Source organism: Bombus pyrosoma, linkage group LG16 (assembly GCF_014825855.1).
Source record: "Bombus pyrosoma isolate SC7728 linkage group LG16, ASM1482585v1, whole genome shotgun sequence".
Lineage (NCBI taxonomy): Eukaryota > Metazoa > Arthropoda > Insecta > Hymenoptera > Apidae > Bombus > Bombus pyrosoma.
Window position 1 is genome coordinate 6,882,737 of NC_057785.1, and position 19,303 is coordinate 6,902,039.

The 19,303-nt window shown below is 36.3% G+C and overlaps 2 protein-coding genes across 16 annotated transcripts in view; both read left to right on the top strand.

Moving 5' to 3' along the window:
- Nucleotides 1-19,303, top strand: part of LOC122576262 (cAMP-specific 3',5'-cyclic phosphodiesterase-like) — a 357,163-nt gene that overhangs the window by 248,654 nt on the left and 89,206 nt on the right. The gene's annotated exons all lie outside the window — the stretch shown is intronic.
- Nucleotides 10,019-19,275, top strand: LOC122576267. Its single transcript, XM_043746317.1, has 2 exons — nt 10,019-10,212; nt 18,780-19,275. Exons 1-2 carry the CDS (start codon nt 10,019-10,021, stop codon nt 18,964-18,966), a joined length of 381 nt encoding a protein of 126 aa, XP_043602252.1. The 3' UTR covers nt 18,967-19,275.

The window sequence follows — 19,303 nt, forward strand, 5'->3', positions numbered from 1 at the left end:
AGAATAATAATTTTATTAACAGAGACCCGCCACTTCATTATTTAGATCTCATTGTCTAAAGAATAAACCCTACGCATTAACGCGGGATTGAAGTGTAGATACAGGAGGAATTAATTAGTAAAAATTAAAATATCAATATTTCTTCCTCTTGTCTCGTGCAAAGCAACAGCTCTCGTCTGGATTCTAATGGACTCGCATCGTGTGGTAGGTAAGCGCCACCGAGCTTGTGCATCGATTACATTAGCATTAGCATTAGCATTAGCATTAAGGCCAGTAAGTGGATCGAATTTAATATACTTGGTTGGATATAATCTTAAAGGGTTACTAGATAGGCCCCGGCTTATTTCCAATGGACTGTTCGCCTAAAGTTGTGCAAGGATCATCAGGATTATTGCCTCTAGCAGAAATACTACGTTTTGATTTTCCTAGTGACATGCGATTAAGCGGTCCGCCACCTGTGTTCGCCGACTCGTTCACTGTCTTCTTCTCTTCTTTTTCTCGTGATTACACAACTTTTAATTATACAAAGTTCTGGTTGTGCAACTTCTGATTGCGCGAGATTGTGATTACACAATTGCTGATCCTACAAATTTCTTTACCATTACTGAGCGCAATGCGTTCAATTATTTCCGATACAACGACAAATACGTAAAATAAACGAGATACGCGAAGATATTCTCTTGGCTGTAACTTATGGCTAGGCTACTCGATATCGGAATTATTGAATTATTGGAATATTGGAGTAAACTATACTCGAAATTCTTATAGTCATCTATAACCGGACGGTAGTTGGAAACTGGGAAAAATTGTATCGTTCGAAGAAACGAGAAATTAAAGATCCATTTGATCGATCAATCACCGTGAAACAATAATAAGAGAAGTCAAAATGAGGATTTGAAGGAAGAGGCAGCGGTTGACGCTATATTGGAACGTAGCGGCCTTGAGGAAGACTTCTCACGTGAATTCTTCCTCTGTTTTACGTTCTGTTCGACGAGTTTTTCCACGGGTTTCGCCAGTGCAGGAACGAGTTCTTGACACAAATCTGGCGACCCTGAAGAGCGTGTAGGTGATAAACACCCTTAACAACCGCACGGCACGCCAGCCCCTCTCGTGATCGATAACGAGCTTTCACCCCGACCTTTTCAACTTCTCGCGATTTCTGATCGGTTTTTAACGCATAACTGGCAAGGCGGACTTCGCGGAGTTTTAAGAATTTTCCATCTTTTTAACACTTTGGAAAGTACGCAACGCGATGTTCCCTAAGGCTCACAAATACGAAAATACAACAGAAAATGAGAGCAAATTAATATAAAATTATGGAATTTCAAACTGAAATGAAGACGAAATTTTGTAAAGGCCGAGGGGAACGAAGAAAACACCAAGGTTTATGGAATACAGATGAGAATAGAGTGGATTTATTTGTTACTTTGTAATTATTGCTGCGATTGGTAGATTGAAATAAAATCGCTAAACGAAGAATTAGAATTAGAATTGGAAGAAGGAGTTTTGTGAAAATTGGAGAATAAAAGTATACAAATTTGCGATACTCGGGCCAACATGTTATATATTTGTTTAGTATTTTGCAATTACTCGAACTATACGATGGCGATTATTTTAAACATTATTTCGACGACAATTACTTTGAATATTATTTCGGTGACAAACAGTTTGAACATTAGTTTAGTGACAATTATTTTGAACATTATTTTGATATTCCAAAGTTAGAATGTTTCTTCGAATTTAAGACTCGAAGAAGGAGAAATGCAAGTCGCTGGTGGGAAAATAGATTCAAAATTGATGGATGGATAATTTCACGGAGGGAAAGGACCCACAGCCTAGATTCAAGCTGAATGGTCGTAGGTGTGGCACGTCCACTGTCAATATAATTTTCCATTAAGCGAGCTGAATGGAAAGCTCGATTATGCCTGTAAAATTAGGTCGGCAATGACTATAGGGAGGATTTATTACGATCCATGTGGTCCTGTATCTCGTGTAAAATTAAACAAACGACGTCTCAGGCAATATGAACGAAGAGAATTAACTATTATCGTGCCAAGAATAGAATTATTAAAATATTTCATATATAAATATTTATATATATATATATATATATATACCTACATAACATGTAATAATTATAGTATCTAATATTTTTGTTACAGTTGTACCTACTAATTTAAGATATATGAAGTATTCGTGCTTTCCCATTAATTATTATGATAATTTATTATGAATTATTTTATTTTAATTTATCGTATATTGTATTTGTATTTTACACGATAAAAGCCATTAAAAATTGACTAAGTGGTTCAAGGCGATAATAAGATCGACAATACTGATTTTATCTCGATGTGGAGGCGGGAAGTTTCATATTTTTCTTTAGATCTAGCTTCTATCATGGCGATATTATCGCACTTCCGCGTCGAGATTATGGTTCAAAAGAGTGTAGGTACCTCGTTACGAGACTCTGTTGTAAATAGAACATTCAATCCGACGAATTATCAGGATTGTAAAATGTAGATCTGTTTTAGTGTGAGGCAAATAGGAGATAGGAACAATTACGACGTTCTTATTGCCACTGAAAATTCACTAGGATTTAATCACAGTTATCAAGCTGTTAAGTTGATAACTTATCCTAGAGGAATTAGAGCGCGTTCACATTTTAATTCCATGCAGTTATTTCTGGTTGATCCGTGTTTACAAATATTACGCGAAAGAATCAAGTGATTAATAATACACGTAATGAGATATATTACTAATAAATATAACAAAAGCAAACAGAGCTTAACAAGTCTACAAGGTTTATTTCTGTACGGTGTGATCGAAGCTTGTGATTAAAACAATTGAAAATGGATGGAAAAATGTCAGCAATTGCTGTCGCGACAAAAACGAAATATTCTTTCCTACAGAATTCATGAATTATTTTATTAGTGGAACAGAACGTTGAAACGTTGGCTGGTACTGTATCACGAATTTCAATAAATATGCTTTGAGCAAAATTACCAGTCTTGTATACTCGTAACAAGGTCTCTAAGTTATTCACCAGCATAGCTTTCAATTAAACATCACCTCCAGCAATTCCTTCTACTTACAGAACGTATCGCTAGACGATACATGTTTACGGACCCTCGTAAAATTTTACTACTGAGATGTTTGAAGCCTTAAAATCATAACAGGATATTGCATGGAAGTATAAAATCTCCAAACAGTATGGCCGCCAGCCTGCAATCTATAACACATGTATATAAATAAAGTTACTAAGCCAGCTGAAAACTCTATTTAGAGGAACGTGTTCAACTTTAGCAGGCAAAATCTGTACACGAGACACAACAGACGATGAGTCGGCACCATGTTCCCAGCTACATAAACTCTATAACGCGAAGTTTCAACCTGGCAAACCTTCTAAAATCCCGACTGATTCGATACACGTATTGTAGGTTTACAGAGCAAGTATAGCTGTGATAAACACGAAAGTTGGGATTTACGATCGCCATAACGTCTCGTTATTTTTGGTAGTTATGCGTGTCCGCTTGTAACCGCTGTCGCTATCGATTTTTCGTCGACGGCAGCGCTGGGAACGTCACAGCTTTCGCGATTTCCTCCGCCTGCACTTTTTCTTTACTCTTTTTTTACTACGGTTTCTTTGGATTAAACGACCTGCAAAATTTTATGTTCTTTCTTGCTGGAAATAACCTCTGTCCCCTCGCCTTTGCAACGTATGATTACAAATGGGCTATTTTAAGCGCAATATCTAGGCTTCATTTTTTGCCATACTGAAAATTGGAATTTTCTTTCTTTTTTTTTCCAAGTAAATTTGCCGTTGTAATAAAATCAACGAGGTGAGCGATAGAAGGTTGGGCCGAAATTTCGACCTTTTTCTCTCTTTGGCGGAGTTGCGTGTCGGACAATTTTTGGTGTTTGGGCAATTTTTTAGTCTCCCAGACAAAAGAAGAATCTTCGTCCGGTAGAATGTCAGCTTTTCTGATACAGCATCGAATATCGGGAAACTTGGACTTTTTGGAAGTTTTTCCATCCTATGGGTAAAATGGTATTGAAAAGAAAGAAACTTTTAGGCGTTTTGGGACGAAATAAGAATTTTTAGTAGGTATAAAGTCAACTTTTCTAACATAGCATTGGATATGAAACTTGAAATTTTGAAGGGGCAATACCTTTCAAGTTTGTCAAATTAATTTCGAAAATCCAAGAACGTAGCAAACCGAGGCGAAAACGATCAATTTTTTAAATTTACCGGTGTTTAACTTTATTACAAAAATAATTTACCAATATTTAACCTACTGTATTCTACAGCTAAAGTTATTTTCCAATATTTAAAAATATTCTCCATCTTTTATCCACCAAAAAAAAAAAAGATCCTAAAACTAAGTGATCCGTTAAAACTGATCTTTACGGCTACCTAAAAAATTCTACTTCCGCAAGAAAATTTCAATAAAAAAAGGAATTAAAAGTTACAGGTAAAAAGAATTGAAAGGTATTAAATCGTATTAAAAGATTCGGGAACTTAAAAATTATTCATCCCCGTTAGAGATTATTATTTCACGAAAAATACATAAAAATAATAAATTTTCTTCTCTGCGGACATTGATAAACTTTTCGAGATGATCTACTGCTATACGTATATACTATAAGGAGGAAAAGCAAGGTGTAGAGTTTCATAGTAACAGGAAGTTCGTGTTTCCTGGAGCTTAAAAAACGATTTTTTCCCCTGGGTTGTACAACAGCTACGAGACGGTTCTCATAATTCTTGTGTTATTAACTAATAAAAGGTCTGCGACAGCACGGCACACGAGGTTGTGTAATGAATTTCATAATTCCGGCACAAGGATTTTCCATGGCGCGCAATTAGGCGAGCGTGACATGTTCATTTCCCCGGCGATTGGCTCCTTGCCTCTTCTTTCCAAGATTTCTTCGAATCGTAACTGTCGTCCGTGTGTCTGGTTTCAATGAGCCTCGAAACTACAGACTGCGTTGTTCTTCAGTGACGTCAATTGAAACGTGAAACGTTTTCTTGTAATATTACTCGATCCTTAGGGCAAGCTTAGATGTGTCGAAAAATGAAGAGATGTACAATTTTTAAGGAAACAGAGATTCTTAGATAATTTTTTATTTTGCTTTATTAGCATTTTATTATGTAGATAGTAACGAGGGTAATTTTGGGAAAATATAAATTTGAATTTTTCATTTAGCATATGGGTTATGGTTATGATGGCTACAGTTTCAGATTATAGTAAAAGTTAATAGGTTGGTTATAGTCTGCTATATAGAATTTTAGTTTAGTAATTACAGTAATTTTAGATCTAGGTTACAGTAATATTATTACATTTTGCTATATAAAATCTACACTTTGATTTTGCATACAACGTAGCCAACAGGAATAATTCGCTCTTATATCAAAGATCGTGTTTGTTTAAAATTTTGAGAAACTAAACGGTTGAAATTTGCGTATAAAAATTGACGAATGGAAGGTCGAGATCGAGCGAAATCGTTGAAAAACTTTCACTTAGGAAAAACAGAAACGGTAGAGAATGACACCTCAGTTGCTTCTTACAAACGAAAAAATACTTTTCTTATCTATCTTACTTTTTTTAAATAAAATAAACCAACATTTACCAAAGAAGGGACAATAAAATTTCCTTGAACTCGTAACACACGAAGAAAATCTAATTGGACAGAAAACTAATGAAAACTAGTTTCATAAAGGGAAATAAGAATCGCTGGCCGAGAAGATGTAGAACTCTGATTCTACTTTTCGCGAACAATGATGAATGTAGCGGACGGTGGACCGTTGTGAGATCTCTATTCAAGGGAATTGCCACCAATCTTCATTGATGCATTTAAGTTTATGGCTCGTGCCAATTCGTGTCAACTGGCCTGACAACGCGTGGGACGTAAATTACACCTTGTCACATCTTACAGGAAATTCTTTCGACGTCGATGCCACGAATCTTTTTGCTACGAATTTTCGTTGCTCGAGGAAAGCTTCGCTTTTTGGTTTATCAGAGATAGGTTGGCGATCGTTCGAACAAACATGCTCCTCGATATTGTAACAATAAAGCTGATTTATTGCCTGGATTCTTCTCTTTCATGGTGTCGCTTCTATCCACTTTTTTCTATTACGAATTGTTTCGCCAACGAGTAATTCATCTCTCCGATTGATACATCGTGGAAAACTCGTGACATGGTTCTTCCCAAAAATTTCTCTCTTCCGTCTGAGAATATTATTCTCCGTAAATTTGAAATTCGTATTATTTTCAGGAATTTTGATCGCCAGCTTTGACCGATCATTTGTTTGCAAATTTTGTATACTTCGTATCCCCACGTTTATGCAGTTATTTCTGTTTAATATAGTTTTTCTTTATTAATATGTCAAAAGGAAATTTTAAATCGTATGCTTGTCGTTTTATTAATTTCATTGATTCATTCACAATGGGATTTAATTAACTTTCGCGTCGCTTGTATTTTTAGCTCAGCTAGAACTTGTACCGCTATTTTGGAGAATTGTTTATCATACGTTCAATATCAGCAAATTTTAAATCATATCTTTGTTGTATAGATATTATACCTATCTTTACTCATCGAAAGCTATGCTTTGCAAATTTTCCACAACTTTCATATCTTCTTCGAGCATCTGATAATTTCTGCACGTAATAATCTAAGAAATTCTCATTTCCGCAAATTTTCCACACTCGTTCTCTGAGTATTAGTTCTCGAAAAATGTCTTGCAGCTCTCTGCTTCAGAATCCTCGGGGGAGCTTAAAAGTAAGCGTTTCGTGCATTCGCAGATCCCCCCTTCTCCTTAAACTTTCTCACATTCCTTTGTTTTCCCCATAAACTTCCTGTATTCTCGACAGGATCCTCGATCCACTTATTTCGAAACGATCCCAGCCATTAGTCCTGCTTTTATTCCGCTTCTCGCTTCGAAAGTACAAACTTGCAAGTTGGTTCATTTGTAGGACGCGGTGAAACGACCAAACGAATGGTCGCCCATAAGAAACTCGCCCCATAACAGTGTCTCTTCGCGGGACAACCGAGCCTCTCTGCTGTTGTGTTTTACGTCCGGTTCTCGGGTTTACAGCGAATGAAACGCGAAAAAGTTGCTCGTTAAGCCGGGCTCGTTCTAAGAATATCCGTTTGAATTAAATGGACGCGCGACGTCGCGAACAGTTTTCATTTTACGTGCAAGTAGGACCATCGTATGAAAATTTCGCTTCTCTAATTGTGACGCTCTATCAGAAATATAGAAAATTGCTTTTCGACGTTCAAATTATTATCCGATAGCTATACGTTCGTGTAGGTTGCGATTAATTTGTTAGCGTGGAATATCGAAGAGCCAGATCCGTCGCAGAGTTGCTTTCATCGAAGAATTTGCCTGCGTTCTCCAACCAATTTATCAATACGATGAATTTGCCATCGTATCGTTCTGTGTTCGTTTATTTAAAACACTCCAGGTTGCGTGGATGAAATTTCAAAATCGTGCCTTGTTTCCCGAATTTCCTAAGCGTGTAATACGTTTTTCTCGAGTGAATTTTTCTCGATTTGCTTCGTCCTCGGTGAAATTGAAAATAAACGCAGAACATATCGGCAGATAAAATCGTACAAGTATCAACGGAAATAAAAATCACCAAACAATGTCACATTTTACGATACTATTTGCTGTCTTCGTCGTGCTACGTAGCTCGGAGCATGCAAGTTGGAGAAGCAACCAAAGTACGAAAATAAAATAATAACGCTAATAGCATCGATCGTGTGATTCGATGGCAAACAATTTGTTTTTAGGATCAATATTTAAAACGTGACTTTATTAACAGTACCAACATAGGACGTAGGAGGAAAACGCACGTGAAGTGTGGTGAAACGGACTCAGCTAAAAACAAGATAAATAACGGAGACACGTGATTGTATATGAAAAAGTAGGAAATTAAATTTGCTATGGGAATTAAATTTTGCCAGCAAGTGAAACATGTAAAAGCGCCGCATCGAAGTTAATGTAAACGAACGATGGACAAGTAAACTGGATATCGAGCAAATAAAGCGATTTAAATTCGTCGCGTGAAAAAATGTGTATCATTTGCATTTAAACAACTCGCTTATCTATTGTTTATCGTCACGATAGTGTTTAAATCTAATCGACAAACTAGATTCTTATCGCTGCTACATGCATGATTAGATAGTTCACAATCTACTTTTAATCTCGATCCTATTGGCCAATATTTATATAACAAATAGTAAAAATTAAATAATACAGAGCCGGCCATTTTTCACTCACAAAAATGTAAATAACATTTCTGGCTTCCGATACAGACAGATTGAATTTTGTCAAACGTAGGAATTTTTGAAAACGTATCAGCCGATGATAAGATGAAATAAATCAGTTTAAAAATTTGTACAGAGAGAAAGAAATTGTACGATCTACGATCAGTGAATCAGGCTTTCACAACGAATAAATAGAATTATCGATTGTCTATATTAATATCATCGTTTTAATTAATATTTCTTCTCTCTTGATCCTTTTTCAGAACGTAAAAATTCGCCAAAAGTTAGCAATTTCCAACAATAATCCAATAAACCGAAACCCAATTATAAAGTTATTATAAAGCCCAATAATTCCGCATTAACAGAAAAAGTGCGTGAGTCGCAGTGTACGTTTTCTGATTGAATAAATAAAGTGACCGTTCAATCCAATTCGTTAACGTACACAATGCATGTTTTAATTAAAAATTGTATCGTTTCTTCGTGTTGCTTTAAAATCGTTTTAATAAACACAGTAATTCGTTTGAACGCATAGATCATCAACGAGATCTAATAAGAAGATGATTCGAATTTTTCATGACAATAAAGTCGTATAGAATATGCGAATATCGCAATGGATATGGTTTTGCGTTTGCACCGGTACACTGTGAAAGAAATTTTGTCGCAGTTGCGGCGCATTTTTGGAAAATATGTCAGCGTCTAAAAAATGAAAAAAAAAAATGAAGAATAATAGTTTAATGTGGAGAAAAATATGAAAACGGAGTTCTTCGAACACTTTGAACTATATGGGAAATTAATCTAGAAATAAATTCACGATCTGATAACTGTATCATATTGACACGGTATCATACATTGGTCCTTAGCGCGTGGAGTGCATCGGTGGTCATCGATGAGCCACGTCGTGAAATTTTTTTTAACAAATTAAAATAGGATAAATCCCATGGACTAAAAAATTGTCTACGATTTACTTGTTTAGATAAGAGTGAACGCCGCACAAGTGGCAATATAATATTTTGCAGAAGTTAAAAGTTAAATTCTACTGTGTATTTAAAGAAAAGAATATTAGCATCAAATATTCGGACGTTGGGCTGAATAGTTTTCTGTAACTCGAATGACTTAGATAACATTGTCAGAAAAATGTGCGCAAATGCACAAAGCAATATATCTTTCCAAAGGTCATAGTGTAGCATATTGAAAAGAATAATGATTATTTAGTAGGAAATATCTAAATTTTAAACTAAAGGATTTTTCTATAATGTGAATGACTTAGATAAGATAATATTGTCGTAACGTTGTAAAATAGAAGTGCGCAAATGTAACATGTTGCACAAGTTAAATGTTATGATGTAGTATGTTTGAAAAAAATTATGATTATTAGTATGAGACATTGGAACATTGGACCAGAGAATTTTCTCTAACGTCAATCATTTAAATAACATTATGGTAATGCGCCGGTCTAACGTAATACTTCACGATGTAGCATATTTAAAATAAATATTGAATATTCTAATTTTGGACTAAACATTTTCTACGATATCAATGACTTCGATAACATTATCAAAACATTATCGAATAGAATGTAATATTTTATAAAAATGAAATATATTACAGCATAGAGAAGTATCTATAAAATTCGCCTGGCAATCAACCTGTTAATATTAGAAAACGACTGGTAGTATGGGCTACCTACCTAAAACCTTCTGCTCCCCGCTTATCAACAGTCTACGACAAAAAAGAAAAATACGGCAATATGTACAATATTTGCCGGAGCGTAGTCGCATCACGCAGGTACACGCTGACTGGATCAGCGTATAAGCAACAGCTCGAGGCATGGCTGCCGTCAGTTCACAGTCGGCACGCGACCAAAGAGGATCGTTGCTGGCGATTATGCGCGAGTGATGTGTCCTTGGTGCAGGACACGCGCCAGGACGACAGAAATTGCCTGTTTGTAATCTGAAATTGAATAGTCGTGTCAGTTAACTGGAGATACGCCTAACAGTCAGATCGGAAGGCTGTTGTGTGTTTCAAACAGATATAGAAAATTCGTGAAAGTTAAGATTGCTCGAGCGTGTGTCGAATTCTGGTATAATTTCGCCTTTTCAAATATTCCCACGGTTCTTGTGATTTGATAATGAAGTTTCAGTGCGTTTGAAGTGGCTTGGTGACGGTTTGAAGGAGTTTGTAATCTCAGATGCGATAATCGTGCCAGTCAACGCGAGATACCCGAACAGTCAGTCCGTCAGACAGCTGTGTGCTTCAAACGCACGTAGAATATTCGCGACAGTTAAAATTCTTTCAGCGTGTGTCAAACTTCCCTATGTTACCGCTTTTTAGATTCCCGCAGTTCCGCGCACGTTTCATCGTGTCTCTGGTTTTCGTGGAGTTTCAGTGCGTTTGAAGTGGTCGCAGAAGATTTGAAGAAGACCGGCGAACATTTGGAAAAGATTGGCGAATAAGGGGATTAGAGTTTCTTTTGCGGGTTTGAGGTATTGTAGAGTTTGGATTCAAGGTTTTCAAACGCCCTTCCGAATTTTAGTTCGTAGCTCTTAGTTGCGGTTGAGTTAAAGCTTCGAAGAGTTTATGGTATTTGAAGGAAGGTTTCGAGGTTCTTGTATGAAAAAGTATCGAATTTGCGAATATTTTTACGATTCGAAGTACCATAATTCACACAAATATAATGTGTCGTACAAGCTGGAAAATCAAAAGTTTCATACTTTCTTACTCTATACTCTTATATTGTTTAACGAGCATAAATGGATATTTTACTGCAGTCAGTACTCGGATACGATGACTTAAAATCGATCTTGAAAATGGAAACTGCAATTGGAACATCCCAATGGGTCCAATTTGAAACGTTATCCCAATTTCGTAGAGAACTCTAAATCATCAATCTGAAATAAAATACCTTTGCCTAAAATAAAAATTCGACGATATTTTCAATAAATCTTTCCTACCAAGTATTTTAGAAAATATTTCCCAGGATTTCTAGGTTTTCCAGAACTAATGACGACTGATTGGAAAGTTTCCTCTGGTTTTCGATGATTGGCAGTCTCTTGAATCGACAACTACGATTTAAACAGAGATCAGGACAGAGAAAATGGCGAATAAATATTTTTGTTCCGCGTTTCAATCACACGTCGGACACAACACGTTGTTGTGTGACGATCTTACGACGCTAGGAAGATGGTAAAGACACAATAAACTGTAGCAAAAACCGGTTGAACGTTCTGAATATTCGAATAAATAATTTGTCTGCTGCTTAGTCATGGCTTCATTCGAAGTTCATAAATATTCGACGGAAATTAAAGCACTATTTAACAGAAACGTGGTTTGAAAAATTATTACGTATTCGTTCTTTGTCTTATGTTAATTTCATTCTTCTTTATTCCAAAATAACCGTGTTTTAGAAACTTTATAAAGATTCCATGAAACTTAAATTATTCCTACTTATTAAACTTGTAGATTTAATAACTTGAGACCTATAAATAGCCTTGATAAATTCTCCACTTATTTTTATTCTTATTACTTGCAAATAACTTCAACGTCGTCTGCTTCAATGAAACTACAAATATGTCTTAATTAAACGCTACTTAATCAAACGATAAAAATCCATGGACGTGATATTCATCCTGAAAGGAGTAGAAATGGTCGTTAAAAAATTCGACGCTGATTCGATAGAGATTCGACAGTAGAAATTTACAGTCTCTCGTGAAAGCGGTGGTTCCCTCGTTATCAGGAGGCTTGTGTCGATAGATGTCCGTATCTATGCAAACATTCGTCACTGATCGAAGCGTATGAAACCCGGAACGTATCGGTGTCGCGATTATCGATCAGGTTTCTCATGTAATTTCCGATCGTGGCGCGTGTCTACACACCAGCCAATTTGTTTCCCACAATTATTTCGTTGCCATCGACAGGAAAATAGTTACAGCCGCGGTCCGTTTGATTGAATAATCGACGAACAAATTTTAGAGGCGTAATTTCGTCGTTGATTTAACTTATTTTATTTAAAATTTCATTTCCACTCGTCGAAGATGATACAAATAAAATTTTGGACCGACAGGCAAATTGTTATTCGGCATAGTTTAGTCAGTTCCCATTTGTACAACGCTTGAAACTTGTGTCTTTGTTGATTGAACGTTTACAATTTCATTAATTCGTGGACAAAAATAAAAATTATGTTAACATAGTATACGCATTAATAGGTTTATCTTAATTTCAAATTTCAAGACAGATTTTTAGAAAATCATTGAACAGTCTCTCAGACAGTCGATCCAGAAAATTATTATTTCTGATCTATTTACGAAATTCTTCGTAGAGTTGATTTTTCTTTCTTGAAGATCGAAATGTATTTTTCAATGTGATACAATGTTTAGTTGTTGTTGATAATATATTGTTACATCGATGTAGATGATTTCTTGATTGGATCGGACACAGTACCAATTACCTACCGACAGGCTTTGTTCTCTGATAATTATTCGAAAATCAACCTGGACAGTGATTAATCGACGTTTGATTAAAGGGCGAAATTAGTTCTCCGAGGATTATTCTGGTGTAATACTCTTAGAAACCTTTTCCACGAATGGAAACAAATAATTAAACGCGATTCTGATTGAAATAAAATTCCATCCACTTCCTCCACCTCTCTGCATTGGTGTTGGTGTATCTCATTTCAGGTGTTACCGTATAAACCGGGTATTTCATTTAGCGTGGTAACGTTCCTGTCGAGAAAACACTGTGTAAATTGGATTTTATGAGGGATAGATGCAGCACGTTTCGTAAGTGGGAAATATTTTTCGAATGGATTGGAAAGTTTATGGAAGACGTGACGTGGATGTAAATTGGTCGAACGCAATGTAATATTTTTGTTAAGTTTCTAACGACAATTTATCGTAGGATTTTGTAGAAAAAATATTTTGAGCTAAATATGTCACTGGTGTTTAAACATTAAAGTCTTAATAATTTTGAAAAGAATGAAAAAGTTCAGGTATATTTCAGGTTGTTCGTTCAGAAACGAATTACAGAATTTCGTCACATTATTCAGTCTATTTAAAAAGCCAACTCTCTACTCAACTTTGCTCTCGATAGAAAGCCAATCTTCCATCACAAACATTTTGATTCGAAGATGAAGCTAAAAATTCCAAAACGGAAGTACAATTGAAGAGTAATCTGATCTTTCGTTTTCCTTAAAATTTCTGAAGAAGAAACAGCGGTAAATTTTTGCTGCGAAATTTATACCTGATATCAACGCTGAACAAGAATCCAATTCTTTATCTGTAATCAATGATACCGATATAGAAAAATAATGCAATTTTTCGCGTTTCTCGATAGAGACTGGCGTTAAATCTTCCTGCAAAATTTATAACATTAACGTCGCAGAGTATCCTCTAATTTATAATGTCTCTCGTTTCTCCATCGCCATTAAAATCACCGCGAGAAATAAATGTAAACTGGAAAAGTAGAACGAAAGAAGCGAAACTAATCGTTCGTAAAAATTTCAAAAAGCCGACGGGCAGAAGAGAATGATTTGTACTCACGGAGTACATTGAAAGACGGTTAAAAGCGCCATGAGTTGCTCCAAGTCTCATTTCCCCTTGCTAACAGCTTGAAACGCGAACTTATCGAGAGCAAAGGTGGATGAGTTGCCGCGATGTCGACGCGTAAAACGAGGATTTCCATGGAAATGGAAAAAGTTACCAGGTGGCTTGAACTCTGGGTGTTTAAATTTGGAACGTCTTCATGGGAGGTCGTGGCTGATTAACTGTAAACCGTTGATGGATAAACGGGTATCCCGTTGGGATATGAAACATGCTGCATTAAAATTAGAAAGTCTGTTTCATTGGCCATCCTGAGTTATAAGATATATGGTTATATGACTTAGTTCTGCACGGTCTATGAATAACTTGTTCAGGCGGCGTCGGTGTTTTCGAAAGTTTTAATATGTTTCACAGCGCCTAACAATTTTTCCGCCTGGAAATATCTCGCGGAATATGCATTTTTATGGATATTTATCAAAATTAACATTTTTTTTTTCTCTCTGATAAACATACCTTTAGATTCTTCTTATACGTAGGATTTAACGTCGCTTGAACCGCAGCGTAGTAACAGCTGGTTACTGTCAGCGTCGACAATGCGAGCAGCGAGAGTACTCTGCTATTTAGATTTTCCTAAATAGCGAGACGTCTTTCAGTGTGAAGGAAACGCTTGATATTCGATCTTTATCGCAGAGAATTTTGTTCAAAGATTCTTTGATCTGGTATTCGTTGCCAGAGTAATTGTATTTCTAGCAATGTAGAAGGACGTGCTTGACGATGATTTGACAAGCGCAGGTTTCGCAATCTGCTGGGTTAGATCTTGACATTCCATATACATGTGCGAGTTTTTCCGAGAAGCCTGTGACCAATTCTAAGTCCGTTTGATACAACTTGGTCGTCGACGATCGATGTTCCTCGTAACTAGGTTCCGGTAACTTGTTAAAAAATTGTTCGTTGATTTCCAGCGCGTATGAAACGTGCTTTGTCGTAAAGTGCGTTTTGTTTTACGTAAAAGAAATTTTTCCGCCGCGTGTTTGTAAGCTTTTGGTTCGTGGAAAACATCTTCTGCATCGGGAAATTTTCAGTTCCGCGCAAACCTTTGCATATTGTTCATACATATGGAAATGGGAAAATAAGAGAACTTTTTTCCAATTTATTTAACTTTAAATGTAAATGTGAAAAGTTGTTAGTACAAGCTTAATATTGGAAAAGAGAAACGTCTAAAAATAGGAGAGTAATAAACGAATCTGCAAAGTATGTCAATTTTAGCTTTTCAATGCGAAAGTCTTCTACCGATATCGCGAAAAAAGGAACATCAATATTCGATTAAACTCCGATCCAGCTTACCAACCGGGCCCATCACAAAGGCAGTAAAATGTAATAAAATGATTAAAAAATCTCAGAAATACTCCGAGGGGATGGTTTAATGCAGAAAGGACCCACTCATAATCAAAAAAGGGGCGAAATCGAATTTCCCGAATATCTTCCCACGAATTATTCTCGCGATTCCGTTCGCCAACTCTCTATTAAACCAATATATTTCATTTGCGATATCTTTCAGTCAATCCATGTTACCAAATCCTATTTTGTAACATCGTAGTTGCTTGATGATGTTCCAGCGCATTATTTGGCGAGAACCGTGGCGCAGGTAGTAAACTAGTGGAAAGAAAATTCTTATTTCGAAAGCCAGCGAATGCTTGGACCACGCAATTGTTTCGGGCTGTAACTCCGTTACCAGTGTAGTTGCAGAAAAATGTCGAAAGAGAAAGACGAATGGTCCAAAAAGTAATACATTTTTTTACAACTGCAATGGCGCATGTGCAATCTACGATTGCATTATTTCCAGAAATTGAAACGCACACTTTTCTGGTACAGGCAGATGTCTCACGTCACTGTACGTGGAAAATCATCGCGGTGAAATGGTGAAAAAATAATTGGTTATGGAGATATTTAAAAAAGGACGTCCTTGACGAGGAAACAATCGCGTGGCCCATGCTGTATATTCGTCAGATATCAATGTCAAGCTTAAATCTGAGTTTGATTTATTTACAGAGAGACGACTTGTTTCTGGGTTAGTCCAGGGAAGGTAATTGAAAGTTGGTAATAATTTCACTTGCAAATTGTAACATGATCGATTGTAAATTTAACTGAATTTCTTCGTTTTAACCAAACGATAAACATATCTAGAAAGGATCACGTTTGGTATGAACGAAATACATGAAGTATCGCATAAATTTGACAAAAAGTAGCTGCTCTACGGTTTGAAAATTCTTTCGCGAAGAACGAATATTCCCTCGGGAAGCGGCTTGTCCCTCGATGAAAACCGGCGGTATGATATTTACGCGCGGCAGCGCCTTCAAACTCACGGCGAGCTCTTTTTTATAGTCCGCGGGAGTTACCAAAACCGTGACATGAAAGATGCATATACGTTTCGTAGCCTCCCTTTGCCTCTTTTTTTTTTTCGCCATTTGTAACAGTCTTTCTACGAATTTTACGCTGCGTGAAATATTTCGCACAGTATGCGAGCGAGCGTCGCTCGGGAATTACAAGAAGAGAACGCTTCACGCGCATCTATTTCCTCTTTCCACGGTTCCAATCTCTCAGATCGAATTTCGCGCGCAAACAGCGCGCGTTTATACCGGCGTATGGACTGCGCACGTTTCTGCAAACTTGATATCGAGGATTTTGCTAAAAATTGATAATTAATAACTTGTAATTGAGATTGGTAGGCTAGTTGAAAGCTGATACGAAGATTACGACGCGGAGAGAAATATATTTTAGGGGAAATTCGAACTTAATACTGAAAACAAATTTGATACTATGAAAGTCGATGATAGCTGGTAGCTAAGATTGGCTGTTGTACCGATCAAAAATTACATGGTACGATGATCTTTGAGGAAAGAAGTATATCTTCGTATCGCGCGTTGACACAAATTAGGAGGAATTGGATTTTTAATAGTCGCAATTACGCATTTAAACAAATATTGCTTTCGTAAAGAACACTTGTATGCTTGCAGTATCTGTGAAAAGAGGCAACATTTGGTAGTTGCAATGTTAAATTCCTCCGTTTTTAAACCATACAGAGTAGCAATACAATTTTGGAAAATTGATTTACTTGAGAAAAACGATTAAAGTTCTCCGGAATTTATTCTGCTGTTATATTCATTAGAAAGTTACTTTAAAAGTTAAAGCAGTTATAGTTGTACTCGTAGGGAAATATGATTTTTAAACCTCCTTCTGTCCGTCACTGTACTTTTCCTTGTCTCTCGCGTCTTTATCAAAATATATAAATCAACCAGCGACACATTTAAAGCTGCAATTATTGGTGACATCATTCCTCCGACGTTGTTTTCTTCTACTTTACGATACCGCGCGTTATCAGACTCGTTAATTAAATATCCGAACAATTGTTTTCGCAAATACTTCCATACTGAAATTACGTCTCGTCGTTTGACTTTATTTTCTATCGGAGTCTAATTTATTTTCTGCTTACGTAAAAGAGAGGAAGAATTTTGAAGTTTTGGAAAATTTTTAAATAACGACACGTCTCCTCGGTCGAGGAAACAAGAGACCGTAGGATTTTTCTTGCTCTTCCTCGTCTAACAACTTGTTGTTCCCTTTATTTTTGCCACGCACGCCATTTGAATGTAAAATTGGTGAAATATTTCTCCCTTGCCTGGTGTTTTGGATTATTCCACCTTCCTCCACGGAATTTATCAACTTCCCGTCTTTCAATGAGATTCCTTTGTCGAGGAGTAAATTTTGATAAGCTTGATATATGCCTATAGTCTTCTTATGAAAGAGATTTTAATTCGTGATACGAGCGAAATAAATTCCATGCGGTATTATTACTTTAGCGTGAGATTCTACGGCCAAAATACATTTTTCTATTCAAAGTGTTTCATAGCGTTCGGAAATAACAGAACGCATCGTAGATATATAAGTGGCGTATTTTGAAAGAAATATATCTATGATAATGGCTGTTTGATTTATTTTCGATCCGAAAGAATTCGTTAAGTTTGATAAGAGATAAAATAGAAGATACATATAGCTTTACTTTGCGTAAACATTTACTTAAAAAATAAATGATAAATATTTACTTTTTGATTTGTCAAAAAGATGAAAACGTAAAAATTTGTGCAGCACAACAGTGTCGATAACATTAGAAAAAAAAAAAAAGAAAGACGAATTGATAGAATACCGTTAGAACGGTAGAATAAAAAGTATCGTAGTTAGTAAAGTGTCGTAGTTAGAAAAGTAAGTATCGAGGAATAAAAAATTGGAAAAACAAGTCCATAGAATGAAATTGATTTGTCTATTTTTCTATCCATCCCTATTCTCTCATGCAAACGTTGGAAGTCATTAAACGAGCAAACAGTGGTATGAAAAAAAATTCCGTTTCAAGTGTTCCCTATAGGCGCTAGGCGATATAAAATCGTTCATGGACAAACGTATAGGCGTCGTAATATCTTTTTACGACTGTTCGATAAATCGAAATCGACGTCCGGCGAATTTTCGTCGCACGGTTATACCAGAGGAGACGAAGCAATTTCGCGTTGAACGTGCACCGTTCGATTAGCTTCGTTTCCTGTTTCTGTCTCGCTCGCGACTTCCGTCAGACTTGGCCGTCTTTTTCAGGCTGAGGCCAATTAAAGTAAATCGCGAATTCTTTCAAGTAGGCGCAGTACTTTTCGCAATTAGTTCGGATTTGAGCGAATGAATATTCCTTTCAGCGAAGCGTTGTTCCTTCGGATGTCGACTTTCTTTTCTTTTTTCTTTTTTAGCTTGAGGAATTGTCGAATTTTTTGTAGGAAATTTTTTAAGAAAAATGAGCGGAATAATAAATGATGTTTCGGATGAATTTTTGGACGATTATGAGCCAAAACTTTATCATCAAATAAATGACGAAAATTTCATCTATTCCGACATATCTTGTTTTCCTTGGAAAACTGGAAGAATGTCGATTTCTAATTCTAGAAAATTGTCCCCTTTCGCAAGAATATGTGTTTGGAACGATAACATCCCGAGGAAACTAGATCAACTGGAATATTACTGTCACAGAATGGCCGATGAAAGTTTTATTTACTGCTGTATAATTCTATTTTTCGGGAAATTGGTGGTCGGGCAAGTGGATTATGTGGAATATTTTCTTGCGACTCAGTAACATTTTTTTCAACACAAATACAAGTTTCCTAAGAAGTTGAAGCACGAAAGTTATTTATATAATGGCAAGAACGTTTGAACGTTGCTCGATAGAATATTTTCTCGCTTTTTGTTCCTCGAGTCGGGAAGAAAATTGTAAATATCCTTCGAATTCCCTGGTAGTTTCAATTAGACGCACGAGGAATCCACGCGAATAGAGAAAGGCAGTGTACAAAGCCTCTATAAGAAGATGATAAACTTGCCACTTGTTTTTCACTAACTAAGAAACAGAATTCATTAACAAGAGTCTCGAAACCTTCTCAGAAAGCCACTTGGAAAGGGCGAAGCGAACCTAAAAG